This window comes from Semicossyphus pulcher, unplaced genomic scaffold (genome assembly GCF_022749685.1).
Source record: "Semicossyphus pulcher isolate SPU_LCO1_2020_fin unplaced genomic scaffold, fSemPul1.0.p SCAF_21, whole genome shotgun sequence".
Classification (NCBI taxonomy): Eukaryota; Metazoa; Chordata; class Actinopteri; order Labriformes; family Labridae; genus Semicossyphus; species Semicossyphus pulcher.
In genome coordinates, this window is record NW_027211695.1 from 11,369,041 (window position 1) to 11,386,855 (window position 17,815).

A 17,815-nucleotide genomic window follows, 5' to 3' on the forward strand; every position below is an offset into this window, starting at 1 on the left:
ATTTTGGTGGCTGTTTTGGTAAAAGGTCATGATACCAAAGAGCAATAATTTGTGCAAAACAAAGCCAGTAATTTGGTAATTCTATTCTGCTGAAAGACATCAAGAGTCAAGACTAATTAAAAATCCAATCGTTGTACATCAAGTGTAAAAACACTCATTTTGTCACGCAGTCTCTCTTCAGAACACAGCAGACCAAACAGACTTTATTTAAAGGTTTGGCTGTTAGAAGTTACATTGTCACACTTGGTTGGTTTGACACTTTGCTGCAACTTATCTTGTGAGAAGAGTTTCTCTGAGGTTTCTGACTTCCTATTATTGCTGTTAAACGCCCATGAGGCTAGAACCGGGCACTGGCTGACTCAGTAGCATAACATGACAAGGACCAGACAGACCTGCCAGAGACACAGAATCGGGTAAGTGATTTGTTTGCGAGGAGAATTTCTGCATTATTGCACAAGTTTTTCAATGCAAAGTAAAAAGGAAGAGGCCATTTCAACAAGTTCACACGTTTCTTGCAGAGAGCCAGATATATTCTCTGGTTTCACATTTACACTCATTATGCTCTTCTAAATCAAATGAGTGTGTGTTGGAAGTTAGTGACATTTTTTTATTTTTCCTGCCATGACTTTAAGACATAACACCAGATTTGTTTTTAAAAGTATTTTAGTTTGATTGTTTCTACCACAAAGGCTAGACTTAGATTTTGACAAAATCAGTAAATCATCTGGTCTCATTCCTATTAAAAAGAGATATAATTGATCAATTCACAATTAAAATGAGCCTTATGTTTATCAATATATGAAAAGCATCTTTAGAACAGTGGCATTGCGTGATGGCAGATTAGATCAGACAGGCTGCAACTTACACAATTAAATGTGAAAAGAGTTGGTGGAAACAGAGAGGATGTGGGAGATGTGAAAGATAAGACTGCAAGAAAATACACCACAACTACATTCCTCTAGAACTGCTTTAAAACTCCATTGGTTTTGTATAGAAAAAAGGGCCATTAAATGCTGTTTGTGGACACAGACCCTTCTGATTGTTGGACTACATGTGTGGCTTCATCACCTGTCAGCAGACTAATGTGCCTAACCTTCACGAGCCCTTAGACCCTAGTGGAAACTCAGACAACAGCTGGCTTTTAGTCCCCTTAAACAAAGCTCCAGGGACTAAAAGTCCTCTGTACTTTGTACTACTGTACTACAACGTAGCTTTAGAAATACGATTTTACTTTTATTGGCTGCGTCAAATTGCCCCCTGATGTTGTGACACTTTGGGCTAAGTTTGAATTTTTCTGACATCCCCAGGTAATTTTATATTCAGCATCCGTGTTGGGAAACATCAAAGGTCCATTTACTTTGCCAATTCCTATACAACCAAAGTCTCAACTGTTGCCATCTTCCTCAGGAGAATTTGGCACCACCTTCTAATAAGAGGGTTGCAAGTTGGTTTAAATGTTGATATTTACCAACATCTTAAATTCAAGGTGTTTCATGTAAGTGTGACGTTTCAAACTGTCTTCTATCCTCAAAACAAGACCTGTATTCATTTTTGGCAATGAATTGAACAGTTTTAAATTGTTATAGAGCTATTTAAATATCCCAAACACCTATGGTTATTAAAGATGATTACTTCCGATGCTGAATTATCTGTTTAGACTGACATGTTCTTATCTTTGTTGTAGATCTCAGCAATCTGAAGCAGAAGTCTACATTAAAGGACATTCGGTGTTTCTTCCAAGATGGTGTACTGTCCTTTCAACCAGGGGAAGAATATCAGCACTATTCCATCCAACCAAACAGCCGAGGCGAGTTCTTTGAATTATTTCGCCATCTCTCTCCATGGCTTGTTCTCTTCCATTGGCATCTTAGAGAACCTCCTCATCCTTGGAGTAGTGGGCTTCCATGTCCGCCGCTCTGTGATCAGCATCTGGATCCTGAACCTCGCAGCTTCTGACCTTCTGGCCACCGCCTCCTTGCCCTTCTTCACCCTCTACATGGCCCGCGGCAACACCTGGACGTTGGGTACAACTTTCTGCCAGATCCATTCCTCCATATTCTTTCTCAACATGTTTGTGAGTGGCTTCCTGCTGGCGGCTATTTCTCTGGACCGCTGCTTTGTGGTTTTGCGGCCTGTTTGGGCCCAAAACTACAGGAATGTCAGGCTAGTGGGTAAGATATGTGGGGTGATCTGGGCCTTGGCTGTGCTCTTCACTATCCCTTTCTACATATTCCGTGATACGATTCCCTTACCTAACGGCAAGATCCTGTGTTACTACAATTATGCTCGACTCCTCCCTAGTGAGCCATTCGACCTGGGATATCTATGTCAGCAGCGCAAGGAGGCCTTGGCCTTCATGAGGCTCTTCCTAGCCTTCCTGATCCCTCTGCTAATCATAATCTTCAGCTATGGTGCCGTGAATCGAAGCTTGGCGCGCAGAGGTTGCCGACGCCCTTTCCGGTTTGTTCGTCTTGTAGTGGCCGTGGTGGTGAGCTTTATACTCTGCTGGGCTCCATACCACTTATTCATCATCATGGAGGTGGTGGCCCTCAGTGGGAGTCCTGCACAGGAATTTGCAGGCAAGGCCCTTCCTACCGCAGCAACCTTCGGCTTCCTCAACAGCGTCCTTAACCCCATCCTTTACGTGTTCAGCTGCCGTGACCTGCGCAATAAGATAAGACATTCTCTTGGTGCGGTGATGGAGAGTGTTCTGGCTGAGGATCTGGCTGAGCTGACCCGTCGCCGAAGCACAGCTCGCTCTATCAGCACAACAGAGATCGTGCTGAAGCAGAGATATTCTATTACAACATTGTGTCGGAAAGCAGAGGAGCCAGAGCAGGGTGAAAGCCTTGCTGACCCAGCTGAATGAAAACATGTGAAATTCTCAAATAATGGCGTGGCTCTGTACATAGAAGTGGCCTTCTTTAAAACACGCCTATATTCTGTAATAATGCAAAAGGCCTTTTTAATTTTGGGGTTTCTTGCTATCATATTATTCAGTTTTTTTGGTCTCCTCCAGTTTGCTTTTTGATGTGTAAGCAAATGCAGTTGCTGGTGGGGTTTTTTTGCCTCTACACTTCCTTAATCCTCTTGTCGTGTTCCTTTCTCCCCCCTTACTGTTGTCAAATTTCAACGATCTGTTTCAACTGCTCTTACATTAACACAAAAAACATTAATCATCACCAAATTTTATTTAATTAATACCCTTTTAAGATGTAAACAGCGTCTCAGACTAGTGGCTAACATGAACAACTGCAGTGAACATAGAAAGAATAGACACTGAAAATATATTCCAAAATCCATCGATGTTGTCTTCCAATTCTGAGGCATCTTCCTCTATCTCAGGTTCAACTTCAATCTCCTCTTCATCTGGTTCAAAAAATGTTGCTGAAATGTGTTGTTCTCGTGGGGGAATGGTCATTTTTGACCAGGAACACCACAGGTGTTACAAAGCTGACTAAACTACTCTAAATTCAATGTAAAACACATTTCTGATTGATGAAAGTTGTAAATTGGTCATGTTTGACCCGAACACGACAGGACGAGGTGTAACAGAGGTGTCCATGTTGAACATGCAATGTTAAAGGGGCTAAAGGCTGATTTCAATTTGACCAATTATTATAGAAGTTTATAACAATGTGCATTAAATAAATTTACAATGTAAATTAATATTAGGAACGTTTATGTAACAAATTCGCCTTTGCACTCTGCATCATTGCTTTATTGTTTCTCGTAGCTTGTACATATTAGTTTAATGTTTAATGTAGGCCGGTACACACTGGTTTAATATCTATTGTTTAATGTGGGCTTGTAGTTTTTAGTTTGGTATTTTATGTTTAATGCTTGTACATAGAGAGTGAAGTTAAACCAGAGTTAAATTCCTTGTATGTGTTCATACCTGACCAATAAGCTGATCCTGAATCTGATCAAATTCTTTTCTCTTATGTCCTTATCATGTTTAATATAATGTTGTGGCAATGATCATGTGGTTTAATTCCTTCTCCTTTCTATATGAGTGCATATTCCATCTGTCCATCCGTCCGTTCGTTCTATACCACTTACCCTATTCAGGGTCATGGGGCAGCTGTAGCCCATTCCAGCTGTCATTGGCTGAGAGGCATTGTTACTGTGACTGTGGGAGGAAGCCAGAGTACCCAGAGGGAAACACATGCATAAGGAGAACATGCAAACTCCACACAGAAATGCCCACCACGTCCAAACTGGGATTTGAACCAGAAACCTTTCTAACCACTGCACCACCACACAGCCATGTGTACATATGGCTTAATAATTTTGATGTGTAATGACGCTTACTGCCTTAGTCAGCTAAGTTAATTAATGTGACTTCCATTGCTCTTAAGATGCTACCAATAAACCAGGAAAGTCTAAAGCATTTAGGGGGCAGGGCCCACAGGTTGCAGGTCTGAAATCTTCCCTGGTAGGCTTTTAGTTTGAAACATTGACAGGAAGTGTTATTTTGCATTGATAGAAACTTGTTTGTGTTGAAATGGCAGAGTGTAATTAACTTTGTTGTACTGATGGAATTATATTGTGCAAATGAACATGTTAAGTTCATCTTCTCTGCTTAAACAAAATCAACTACAACAAAAAAAACATACAGCATGTATTTTCATATTTTAACTTGGCTGCTTGATTAATGTGTATATTCTTTAGAATGACCCGTACATGATTGCTACTCTTTAGTTTAGCACTTTTTAAAAAGAGTTTGGACTAATGTGACAGACACAATAGGTGTCACTCAGTAGATGTTATCAGTCCCTTCTAGAAGCTAACACAAGCGTTTTTTTTTGTGTGCTCTTTGTACTTTACTCACCTATTGAGCTTTTTAATAGAGATGATGGCAGTGTTGTTTTGTCTTATTGCTCCATTGTATAACTGTACCATTTGCAAACATCAAAAACAAAAATAAAAAGCACTCTGGTGTTGCACTGCGACACTTCTGTGTTACAAATTAACCACAGTCATGCTTGTGTTTCCGTCATGTTTCACACCAATCCTATTTTTGCAGCACTGACAAGAAACAAGTGCTTTAACATGAATTTTTAATTAAAAGATAGGTGGCCATTGGTTGTGAAATGCCCACCGTGGATTAGGATATCACAAAAAAGTGGATTTGTGATGATTATGAAACAATGGATCTCAATATTTCTACTCAATTATGTTGCCCTGACTTCATTTATGCAACAGTTCAAGTGTTCAAAACCAGGTGTTACACACAAGTGTTTCTGTTTTTTGTCCGATGCAACTTTTAGATAATCATGAGAAACTAACAGTTGAACAAGTGGGACTCTTATATCTAAGGTTGTAGAACAACTGCGAGGTAAGTGAATGTATTCAATGCAAGAAAAAAGTCACAATATATGCCACCTAAACACGTGCATTTCCACTGGGTGGCACCATTGAGTCAGGTATTTGGTGAAGCTATAGTGCTAGGGGATTATTATGTCCAGTTTCACTGCCCCTCTGGCTGTCTGGATAAGCTCTGGTACTGAGGGTAATCTTTTTGCGACTGTCTTGCCCCCTTCCTAAACAGGGCAGGGACCTTTGCAGCTCTAGCCGAGCATCAGCGCACAAGAAGATGTAGAAGAGGGGATCCAGCAGGGTGTTGAGGCTGGTCAGACCGTAGCAAAGGCGATAGGTGAGAAAAATGGAAAGCTCTAACCCACATGGCTCATCAGTCAGCAGCAAGGACACAAATCTGTATCCACACACGAGGTGATAGGGTCCAAACACAACAATGAAATTGACAGTGATCACGACCAGGATGCCTACGATTTTGTGCCGCTCGTGGTCAGAGAGGGAAGGAGATCGTCGCAGTGTTACCCCAATGTGGGCTGAGGTGTATCTAAGGGAGGAAGGAGAGTTGCAGATCACTGTTAGCCATCAGAACATACACAATTCTCAGGTTAGGTAAGGACAGGTAATCATAGGTTTCCTTTGCTAAACTGTACAATTTAAATGCAAGAATAAGTAGCTCACTGGCTCAGTATCCCAAGTTTTAATCCACTTTCACTTCTTATTTCCAGTTTAAACCCCATTTTTAGTTGTAACAACACAACAGAGCTAGTGGGGGCGGCTATGGCTCAGAGGTAGAGTCGCTCGTCTCTCAATCGGAAGGTTGGGGGTCCGATCCCTGACTGCTACAGTCACATGTTGAAGTGTCCTTGGGCAAGACACTGAACCCTGAAATGCTCACAAAGGCATAGCCATCGGGTATGAATGGGCATAGATCTGATTGGAGATTGTCATTTATGCCTTTGCCATGAGTGTGTGAATGTGAGTGTGAACGGTGAATGTGACATGTAGTGTAAAAGCGCTTTGAGTGGTTGGAAGACTAGAAAAGTGCAGTCCATTTACAGTCCATAAAAATTCTTTATGCTTTAAAATTTAAGGGCTCTGACCTGGCAGACAGCCAATCATATTTTAAGACTGTGGGGTAAAATCAGATGGGGTGACCATCACCTGGACGTGCCCCTGAACATCTGCTGGATGCAGGAGTTGAGATGAAGGCAAATGGTTGAACCTGATCTCAGTAATGGGTTTCAAAATTATAGATTTTTTCATCTTGGTCCTTTACATACAACCCTAATAAAATACATTCTAATTTGCAATTGTAACATGGAAAAATATTTCAAAGAGGGCAAATATGCATCGGAAGTTACAACTAATTTGAAACTTTATAGAACCTTTCCATGACCAGGTTCGTAGACACAGATTACATCAAACATACATTAATTGTAAGTTCCAGCAACAATATGCTCAGTGGGATCTTTCACTCACCCTAGTATTCCACATGGCAGCAGAAAGCCGAGGGCCACAGTTGTGATCTTGAAGCGGGCGTACGAGGGGCTGACAGGGTACTGCTCCAGACACAGCAGTCTATCAGGGTCAAACACTGTGGGTAGCAACCCAGTCAGGCAGAACAGGAAGGTGAGAGTCCAAACTGCCACCCCACACACTGCCGCCACCTTGACAGTCCGCACCCTGCGGCTGCTCAACGGGTACACGATGGCCAGGCACCGGTCCAGTGCTATCAGGCACAAGAACATAACGCTGGCATAGATGTTCACGTAAAACACGTAGCCCACCAGCTCGCAGGTCAGCTGGCCATAGGGCCAGCGGTGCGCACTTTGGAGATAAATGATCCACAGTGGCAGAGTGAGCAGCTGGAGGAGGTCTGACAGCAGCAGGTTGAGGATGTAGACCAGCTGGCAGCCTCCCCCACCTGAGCGACCTAGGTGGTACAGTCCCCAGAGAGAAAGCAAGTTGCTGGGAAGACCCAAAGAGAAGATCAGGCTATAGATACAGGTCAGCCCCAGAGTGTCTGTATCCAAGGGGGGGTTGCAGCTGTCGTTGGACATGTCTCTGTTGGTCAAGCACCTTACATGGGAAACTAGAGGGGACCTTGCACAGGGATTGGATTGGTACTTGCAGAATGATGAGCTGGCGCATGAATACTCATTCATTCACTCAAAGCAAAAGAAGAAAAAGACGGTGATAATTGTATTCAGTCATTTGTCCATTGTGTAAAATTGATAAATCAATTCTCCAGTGGAAAAATGCATCCAGGATCCATCAGGGGAAAACACCTGCAACAAATAACAAGAGCATTCTCAGATGGTTTTGTAACAGCAGCTGAATGACCAGTTAAACTATGTAATTCAAATTATACTTTTCACTCACCTCTCAAAACCGGGAGACTGACTTCTGCTCGCTCTGCAGCTGGGTGACCTGTATTCAAGAAATGTTGGGAACACGGTGTCTCGACTAAGCCTTGTCTATTCTGTGATCGTTTCCTCCACAGGAAACCCACTTCTTCAGCTTTAAAGGCAACATCCTGAGGCAGGAGAACGCCTTTCGGCCCCGAACAAAAACATACACTCTCTCTTTCTCTCACATCAGTCTTTCTTACTCCAGTAGTAGACAGGATGATGAAGGTGGACAGGGGCTGTGAGGGGAGGAACTGATGTAGGGTGTCCACTAATGCCCTTTAGATTGTCCATTGCTGGCTAAGTGCCATTTTGCACATTAACCCTGCTGTTACGCTCTCTTTAAACATTCCATTCAACACATTGGGATATTGTTTTTGCTTTGTTCTAGGACAAGTAGCTAAACAGACTCAAAAAATAGCTTTCCCCAATGTTAACCATGAGATTATACTGGCTTTTTATTAATTCATTTTATTTTTGCTAAGTTTAAAAGAATACCACAGCTAGGGGTGGTAGCTTGAGGTGCACTCACAGGGAAGAAAATACTCTTTAATGACTCTTAAACCTAGAAAGTGCTCTCAGTAGAGTGCAGATCCCTGCCAGGTGTGTCCGGGAACATGTGGGTGGGGAACAACACCCTCCCTACCTTCCTCTCCCTTTCCATAGAGAATAGTTGAACCTCACTTAATTGTCCCTTTTGGCTCGAAAACAGACAAAAAACAAAAAGATTAATCTGGTATTGTGTCTTATTTTAGTGGATGATAACATATCATGTATGTAATTCATTTGATGATGCTCTTGATAACAGCAAGAGCAAACTTTTCTTTGGAAGTCAGTTTTTTAGCCACAACAAAGGCCGGACTAGGTAGGGCCAGAAAAGCTGTTGAATTGTAATAATAGCATTCCGTGAGCTTTTAGTTCCCACTGAAAAGCACATCGCCCTGCCCTTTTGACCAAAACATTACCCCAAATGGTAAATGGACTGCACTAATATAGTGCTTTTACACTTTATGTCACTTTCACCCATTCACACACTGATGGCAGAGGCTGCTACGTAAAGTGCCTAACTGTCAATCAGTCATCTCATTCGCACATGTGATGGCTATGCCAATGGGAGCAATTTGGGGTTCAGTGTCTTGCCCAGGGACACTTCAACATGTAGACTGAGGTAGATGGGGATCACACCACCAACCTTCCTATTGAAAGACGACTAACTCTACCACTGAGCCACAGCTGCCCCAACACTATAAAACTGCCAGATACGTTGTCCCAAGCAGAAACAAGCTTCAGAAATGAGCATTTATTGACCACCTCTGGCCCTTATTGGCAAGTTATTGGCCAGGGTACGCTTTAGGGCCGGCTACCTATGATTGACAAGTTTCTACTTAATTCAATTTGATTGATCCAACAACTAAGACCACCTGTCACCAGGATAGAGACATAACAATGCTATGCATCCTTTTATCCATGGTAACTTCTGGAACCATCCAAATCCAAGACAGTAACACCAACCAACACAGCCCCGACAACACCCCCCGTACATAGAGCAACCTGCAGCCATGGTATTAAACACAGAACAGTGAAAACAGCTCTAAATTCTATCAATTTGTGTTGCCACTAGGTGACGCTATGACTATCACTGAATATTACAAATTGAATGTGTTCAATTTGGGACTCAATTACTATAATACATGTGAAATATGAAGAATATTGAACATTGAGCGTGAGAGTTACAACATATTTCAGTTTTTTTGCAAAATGCCAAAAACACATCAAACTTTGATGCCATGCGCGCACGTTGATGACAACTCAAGCTTTTGATAACTTTTAATCTAGCCCTGTCAATACACTGACTGAATTTGAAGAGGATTAGATGAAGTCCCTGAGAGAAGTTTTTTTAAAGTATGGACCCCTCAAATATGGCAAAGTAGGCCAAAAATTGAGGAAAAAAAACTAAATAGGGGGCGCATAGGGGCATTTTACTACGCCCTATTAGAATGGAAATAGGGTTAAGGTTGAGCTAAGGTTATGATAAGGGTTTGGGTTGTGAATGTAGTTGTTGCTAATGAGGTTATAATGGGTTATTCCCTCGAGAATGAATGTTAGATATTGCAATGTCCTCAAAAGTGCCCAAAACAAGAAACAGTGTGTCTGTGTGTGTGTGTGTGTGTGTGTGTGTGTGTGCGTGTGCGTGTGTGTGTGTGTGTGTGTGTGTGTGATTTAAGATGATGGACATCCCGACGTGAAAATTACTTATTTCATTAATACAAACCAGTTTTTATGTCCAGTTTACCCAGGGTGAACTTTGTTCAGGCACCACTGGGAGGAAAAAAAACCTAACAATTGAAATTGTATTGCGGAAGACCGGGTATGTTGAGACAATGGGTGTTAGGCATTATTTTTACCACAGGTTTCAGTGGGAGGAGGGTTACTTCACTCACTTTGTTTCCTTTAAAATGTCACAAATGTTATATATTTATTAAATAATACAATATTGTACTTAATAAACTGACAAATCTGACGAGACATAATTCAACCATAGACCTTCAGAGCTGTGCATTAAGGTCTTCATTGCACAATTTAACCATGTTAAACATGAAGAGACAGTATTGAGGAGTACATTGCAAACAGGGAAGTAGCATTGTTCGAGCTGCAGGCTGGTTGCATAGGTCAGGATGTCTTCTTCTGGAATTTCATCTTGTCATGAAATATGGAGTTTTACATGTATACACAAAGAAACCATAATTTCTTAAGGCTTGCTGTGTGAAACCTGGCAACCTTATTGCTCAAAAAGCCCCTACTGGTAAAAAAAACAAAAAAAAACAGTTGCAGTATTTAGTTGCAGGCGGTTGCAACTCAGTTGTAGAGGGTTGTTTCTCAGCTCTCTCTATATAGATGACCATGACATTAAATGATTCATCATACTCATATAGAGGTCAAACACAGTTTGGTTACATAGGCTAATAGACATTAAAATGCAGTCTTGCACATATTTAATATAGTTGGTATAAAAGAGTCAATGTATATCAGTGTGGCTACATGTTAATCAATGGGTTATATCTATAAGATAAGAAAGAGAACATGATAGGAAATCAGCAGAAAGGAATTTTTGTCTGTCCTAGGTTCTGGATTGTCATGGTAAGTGAGTCCTTCATTAGTGTTTAGGATCTCTTTCCAAATAAACAAAAATCACTTAGCATCTCTGAACCAATCACTCTTCTTTCATTTTCCTTCTGGACCTCCGGCAGCAGAGCATCCTGCAGATTGAGATTGAAGCCCAGACAAAGGCTCCAATGGTGGTCATGAGAAAAACAGCCACATCCAGGCAGAAATAGGAGTGCCAAGGCAGACTAAAACCCGCTGACTGTAGATGGGCTGCCCCCTTGTTCCTGAGGACGTACTCAATCCAAAAGATGGCGGTGTCCATCGGAGGCATTGGAACGTCTTTGTGAAGCTGTGAAAGACGCTTCATGTTGTTACGGTATGAGGGAGTCTCGAGGACATCCTTCAAAGCCTCAAAGAAGTCCTCCTCAGTGATTGTTCTTACCTCCACCACCCGAGCTGCCCCGCATACCTTAAGCCGTAATACATTGTCAAACTGGTCAAAGATTAGGGGAAGGCCCACAACAGGAACACCATGGTTAATGGCCTCATACATGCCATTGGTGCCTCCGTGGGCTATGAAAGCACGAGTCTTAGGGTGTCCAAGGAGGTCATTCTGAGGTAGCCAGTCCACCAGGAGCGTGTTGTTCCCCAGGGTGGAAGGCTTTTCACCCATAAACTTCCAAACCACCTTTTGAGGGAGCTGAGCAAAAGCAGCAGCGATAGCCTCTGTGTCCTCACGAGACAGGGCTGACACAATTGTCCCTAGAGACATGACCACCACCCCATGCTCCCTGGAGCTCTGCATGAAGGCCTCCAGATCACCAGGAAGGGGACGCACCTTCTTGCATTGGAATCCTGCTATGTAGACCAAATTGGGCATGGTGGGCTGAGGGAAATCAAAGACAAAATCAGCCCTCACCAGCCAGATATCAGCTGCACGCTGCAAAGACAACAAGTCGGTTCCAGGAGGGAAGTGCTGCTGGAGCAGATCTGAGTAGTTAGGGTCAATGAGAAAGTGCTGTTGATATAAATGATGGAGACAGTGTAACATATTCTTGGTCCTTTCCAGAAAACCCATTTGATCATGAAGTTCACTTCCAGGCACAGCGACATAAGAGAGAGGAGAGGGAGCTATGGTAAAATGGCCCTCCCCAGTGTTAATCCAGCGCACATTGAAAACCATTGGCAGCTTGAGGTAACTACCCAGAAGAACCCCTATACTCACGACAGGGTCTGTTAACATTAAGTCAAACTTGGCATCTTGCAGTTTCTTTATAAAATAGGGTCATCTAACATATCAGCAGTTGCTCTTGCAAATATCTTGTGGCCCATTTCCAACATGGATCCGATGATGTCCTGTTGACAGAAGGTGCGGAAAAAAGTTGACTTGCGGCATTCAATAACATCTAAAAGCATTCTATTGTAGAAATCCCTGTCTCTTTCATCATCCATCATGGGCCTAGTAATAGAAGTGTAAAATGTAGAGTTATTAGAGATGTACCAGCCACTGCCAGAGTGCAGCACAGTGATGTTGTGGCCTCTGGAGTGCAGCTCTTTGATGATTATCTCCATATTGATCCAATGGCTGCCATCAACGGGAACTACCAGAATCCTGCTGCTATAACAACAATCGGGCCGGAGCAACAGAAAGCAGAGCCCTGTAAGGAATACTGGGATCATCCTCGACATTTCCTATGAGAGACAACAGACAGAAATGGTTAGACTTGTTAAACCCCATAACTTTTAGATTTGCTCATATGCCTAACCATATGTCAAATTTGTGCTAGCGTAACATTAGCTAATGTTGTTGAGTTTAGGAGCAGACAAAAACCTGAAGGATCCATATTTATCTTTGACTAGGACCAGTGCTGACATTTTCAATGAGCACTAAATATAGACCTACCTCAGAGCTGGACAAAAGAGCTATTTCTGAAGCTCCATACACTCACTCTCAATAGTAGAAGATTATATTTGAATAAGAAAAGTATAACAGTAACATAAAATCAAGTTTGTAATGACATCTTTAAGTTCTCAGGAGTTGAACTGTACATTGAACACATTCCAAAACTCAGAGATAACTTGTGGCATAAAATACAATTTCATCAGTTTTGCCCACACCTTTACCAACATGTTTTTTTTAAATTGCTATTATTACTGTTTTCCATGTGTATTATCCTTTATAATATACATAAGTTGTAGAGCAGTGGCACTGGCATAAAGGATGTCTTGGTAAAGCTCACTGGTAAATGGTTTTCATATTAAATTGTTCAGTTAAAAGTTAATCAAATCCCTCACCTGGTTCTTGTTGTATCAAAATCCAGAGAAGTTTGGCTTGAGCTCCAGGTCCTGAGTGAACCAGGACACTGTGTGTTATCTGTGTTTCTACACAGCTTAAGGTTTATACAGCCCCTATTCTACCAGGCCAAAGTCCGTTAACTGGAATTCAGGTGACTGAATTCAGAAAAAGGTCAATGTTAAAAGCAGGGCATAAGTGAGTATGGTAGGGTTCATATTAAATAGTTCAACCCATTTGAATTTGTTGGTTGATTATTATTTGTACCTTATGCTGTTACTCAGGTTGCCATGAGCTGAAACCAGCCTGATACATGAAAATTGTACCATTGCTGAAAACTATGTTTTAAAGGGGCTATATGTAAGATTTCACATATATTCATCAATCAAATATCATGTTTTATTGCCAATATGTGAAGGAATAGTAGAGGAACTGATAAATTAAAACCTTCCCCAACTTCCTCCATTGCCGCTAACAGCCTGTGAGCTGATTTATCTGTAAAGCACTCTGGACGGTCCCAAGAGGATGTGCCACTACAGTCAACAGTGTGCAACGCGAGACAACGCCAGCTGTCAAATGGAGATGTGGATAACGCCAACAAACGACAGCACCCACAACAACACCAACACAAAGTACACACAAGATTAAAAACCCAAAAAAGTTTAATCTAGTGACACCCATCTAGCCAAACAGGAATGTGACCAACGTCAGGGGGAAAATGTGATTCAACATCGGCAGGGCATGCAAATCATGGGGACCTTCGATTGCTTTTGGGGATCAAAACAGACCCACAACTTATTGTTGTCTTGTTTTCTCTCACAAGACAAGTGCTTCATCCCAGCTCTCTCCAGCCGCCCTGCCCTGCCTGGCTAATATTAGCTAATGCTTGTGATGATTTGCTGATTCGCCGAAATAATTTCACCGTTTAACATGACAAGCGGTGTTGATTTTGGCCAACAGAAAATTATGTAGCAGGACAGAGGAAATGTGTATAACTACCGATTGTTTTCTATTAGGCAATGTCATTGCATTATCTGCTTAGGCTAATGTTAGCCAGCCATCTGTAAGCTGGCAACAAGCTATCGTTAGCATATCTGCTATCACAGACGAGTGTGTATGTCAGTGTTGTCAGTGACACGTTTTCAGTAATAATTAAGACCAGGCAGTAGCAGAGAGAGACACAAGGGCTCAGTTCAAGTGATTTAATAATAAACTTGCAGAGTAAACAGGCATACACAGAACAAAAACAAAACCCTCCAAAAAACTTCAGAGGAGGTGGCAGGAGACGCACTGACCAAAAAACGCAGCGAGGCATACACCAGAAAAAGCAAGAGACAGGAAAAAATGTTAAGACAAACTTACGTGGGTAATCACACTGGAAATAAATATGACCGAGTTATCACGAGTAGAGAAATACTGTTATGCGCTACAGAACAGGACGGAATTATCTGGCAAGGTGTTGGAGCTTGGGCTTATATGGATGTGGCGACACGAGGATTATTACTAAAGTCATATATCAGAAGATCTTTTTTTGGTAGCAACAACGCCACCTTGGGTTAGGGCCCAAGGACCCGTACTAAAGGTCAATTATCACCTCTTACAAAAGGACACTCAGGTTCGTTCAATCAGGGAGGGCAGGAGACGGAGTTCAATGATCACATACAAAGTTTTATGGTAAAAATAAGCACAAAGTTTGGCAAAACAAGATAAAAGGGTAAGAGAGCCAACTGGGGAAGGGGGGTACAGGCTGAGGCTTACCAGCTGGGGGAGGGGTCGACAGGGGAAGTGACGCTCAAAAAGAAAGAGGAGAGCACCCCACTCACACAGCAAAAACGTGATGTACACACAAAGAAACCTTGAACGGGGATCACACACACACACACAAGGGATCACCACCACCGTCGGCCTTCAGCTCTAGGGGAAAATAAGAGGCACAGTTAGGAGGGCTCACGGTTGAAAGAAAACAAACAATATTCCATAAAATAACCAAACTGAAGAATGATCAATTAACAAATTACAAGGTAACAATTTAAATTGGTCAAAAATTGATCAAACAAGAGACAAGGAAAATTAAAGAGTCTCTGGCCAGAGATATTAACTCAACAAGTAACCATAATTAATCAATTTTACACACAAATAAAGGAGGGCTCACATTGAGAAGTTCCCATCTCACATGTAAAGTAAATAATTACAATAAATTCCCACAATAATCAAATTTCCCAAACAAAACAATAAGCAACCCAAACTACTAAGAAATTATCCAAATAAATCCCACCAATAACCAGAAAATAAATAAACAAAACTACACCACCTTGGCGGATTACCTTTAAAACCCAGTCACATGCGCGCACACACACACACACAGTCCAAACGAGTGGCTAAGAGTCGTAGGAAAAAATACAAAGACACCAAAACACAAAAACTCCAAACCATGACACTCAGTCTAGCTTGACAAATAACTTTGCCATCTAACATGATATTAACTTGGGTATTATGACAAACAGTGTTGATTTTGAACAACATGATGCCGGTCAACATGATACTGGTCAATAAACATGTCTCGTCAATGAAAAGTAAACAGAGCCGATGAGTTCCGAGATTGAGCATGCTCAGTGTCGTGACTCTTCGGCAAAAACTCTGGATGCTTGTTCATGCGTGCAAGTGTCCGCGCGAGCATGTACAAGACGGTTGACTGCAGTTCCCTCAATGGCCGACCGTGGCGCTTGGAATGAGGACTCTCTGAAAGTTACATACAGAACCTTAAATGCTTCACAAGATTTTTAAAACCAGTATGGACAATGGTGCAATTATCAATTACCAAAATGTATTCAGTTTGAATGGTTGTCAAATCCCAAACAGTGAGTTGATTGACCTGAAATTTAACATCTATATACAACTAAACTTGCTTTACAAAACAGCCTCTTACAGCATAAAAGGTTGCTTTGATAAATTTGTTGGTTAAAAGCACAATGTGCAAAACAGTTATATGTTTCCTTTTGACTTGAACCGTACCACACAAAATTAGCTCTACAGTCTTGCAGAACTGGGATACAACAAAACAATGTTGTTGGTCAAGACAAGTCAAAAACCACTTTTCTCATTGGCTGTTTGTCTGATCTCTATAAATGTCACCTCATATTTTAAGTCATTGTTGGGAAGTGAGCGTGCCAAACATGGACTGTATGAAACAATGGACGACATTACAGCTTTTTTGAACACATAAGACATGGGTCAAATACACGTCAAATAAATGTTTCTTCTTTACATGGTTTTTGTCATTATAGTAAGTTATTATCATACTGATTTATGTCCAAGTGTTAATTTGTCAGTTATAATTAGTTACTAGAGGGGGGTCCAATGCCATGATTATGCTCCAGCCCATTTTCCATGTTACTTCATTTGCTCTTGTTCTTAACTTTTGGCAAAATAACAAACACAGCACCATGAATCGCTTATTGATGCAAAAATAAAAAGAGTAAAGAAAAAAAAATATATATTTTAATACTGAGGCACTCATAAAACGTGATCAGAAAAATTGACTTGTGCGCTTTCTTGAAGGCAAAATAATAGAACATATTAGAAAGTCTAATTCTAGCTGGCCTACAGATGTGGATCCATCATTCGTTTTTGAAGGCTCTGCCAAAAAGCCTTTTTTTTCCTGAAATCTCTTATAATGGTTGATTCCTGAATCTAATCTTGACTTTATATGCAAAAGTCAACGCATAATCATTCAGTTATTCAATTGAGATTTCTGATTAATCAGCAATTATAATGATTTATCATACTCATAAAGAGGCCAAGCATAGTTTGGTTATATAAGCCAATAGACATTAAATGCAGTTTTACACACATTTAATATAGTTGGTATCAAAGAGCTTCTCAGAGTCAGCAGCCTGGTTACATGATACTATATTGGTTAAATCTATGAATAAATAATAAGCCTGTTTTACAACTTATATACATCAGAGTTGAACTACCTTTCAAGAAAACAGGTTCTTAGTAGTGTTAGCTGAAATACTGGGTGATTTGCTAAGTAATTTACAATCATTCAGATTAAGATAGAGCATATGAATTGGAATCAGCAGAAATAAATTGTAGTGTTATGAAACAGGATCCTCCCTTCAGCTTGCAATTTATCTTATCTTGGACCAATTTGTTGATCAGACATACACATATATCAGTTGCACATTATTACCCACTTAGAGCCATGGCTTTGATTTATACACACTGATTTTTATGACAAAGAAAGTTTTCTTTCTATGAGTTCACGATGCTGTTCTGGGGTCTGAATTGTCATGTCTTTTATTGGACCATTAATGCTTAGAATTTATATAAGATATACTGATGTATGTACGTGTGCCAAGGTGGGGTCTTTCTCCTCCACAATAATCAAAGGAGTCCTTTGGTTTTCTGTTGTATTGATATACAAAGCATGTGTTTATCAACTTTAAACTCCAGTAATGAGTCTGTTCTGACTCGTCTTGGTCCTTTTTACTGTCCAAAGTTGAGGAGAATCTTCAGAATTATATCTAAGATTGACTCCAAATATGATTTTTACTTTAAACATTGAGAGCATATTAAAAAATTCTTTGGCATAGTCCCTCCAACCAGATTGTTCTCCCTACATTTAGAATATGTGGCAAAATGTCCAAATATTTCCCAAGAAAAAGTCACTTAGCATTTTTGA

General features: G+C 41.0%; 2 protein-coding genes and 1 pseudogene across 2 annotated transcripts; 1 reads left to right on the forward strand and 2 right to left on the reverse strand.

Annotated features, from left to right (window-relative positions):
- Positions 1–373: 373 nt before the first annotated feature.
- On the forward strand, positions 374–4,974 carry LOC138601247 (prostaglandin D2 receptor 2-like). The gene is made up of 2 exons (XM_069672829.1): positions 374–413; positions 1,685–4,974. Exon 2 carries the CDS (start codon positions 1,742–1,744, stop codon positions 2,867–2,869), a length of 1,128 nt encoding a protein of 375 aa, XP_069528930.1. The 5' UTR covers positions 374–413; positions 1,685–1,741; the 3' UTR covers positions 2,870–4,974.
- Positions 3,188–7,754, reverse strand: LOC138601248 (G-protein coupled receptor 4). The gene is made up of 3 exons (XM_069672830.1): positions 7,705–7,754; positions 6,802–7,610; positions 3,188–5,866 (listed from the first exon to the last, which is right to left on the reverse strand). Exons 2-3 carry the CDS (start codon positions 7,485–7,487, stop codon positions 5,443–5,445), a joined length of 1,110 nt encoding a protein of 369 aa, XP_069528931.1. The 5' UTR covers positions 7,488–7,610; positions 7,705–7,754; the 3' UTR covers positions 3,188–5,442.
- A 3,187-nt stretch (positions 7,755–10,941) lies between these two features.
- On the reverse strand, positions 10,942–12,524 carry LOC138600716 (UDP-glucuronosyltransferase 2C1-like; annotated as a pseudogene).
- Between the last annotated feature and the right edge of the window lie 5,291 nt (positions 12,525–17,815).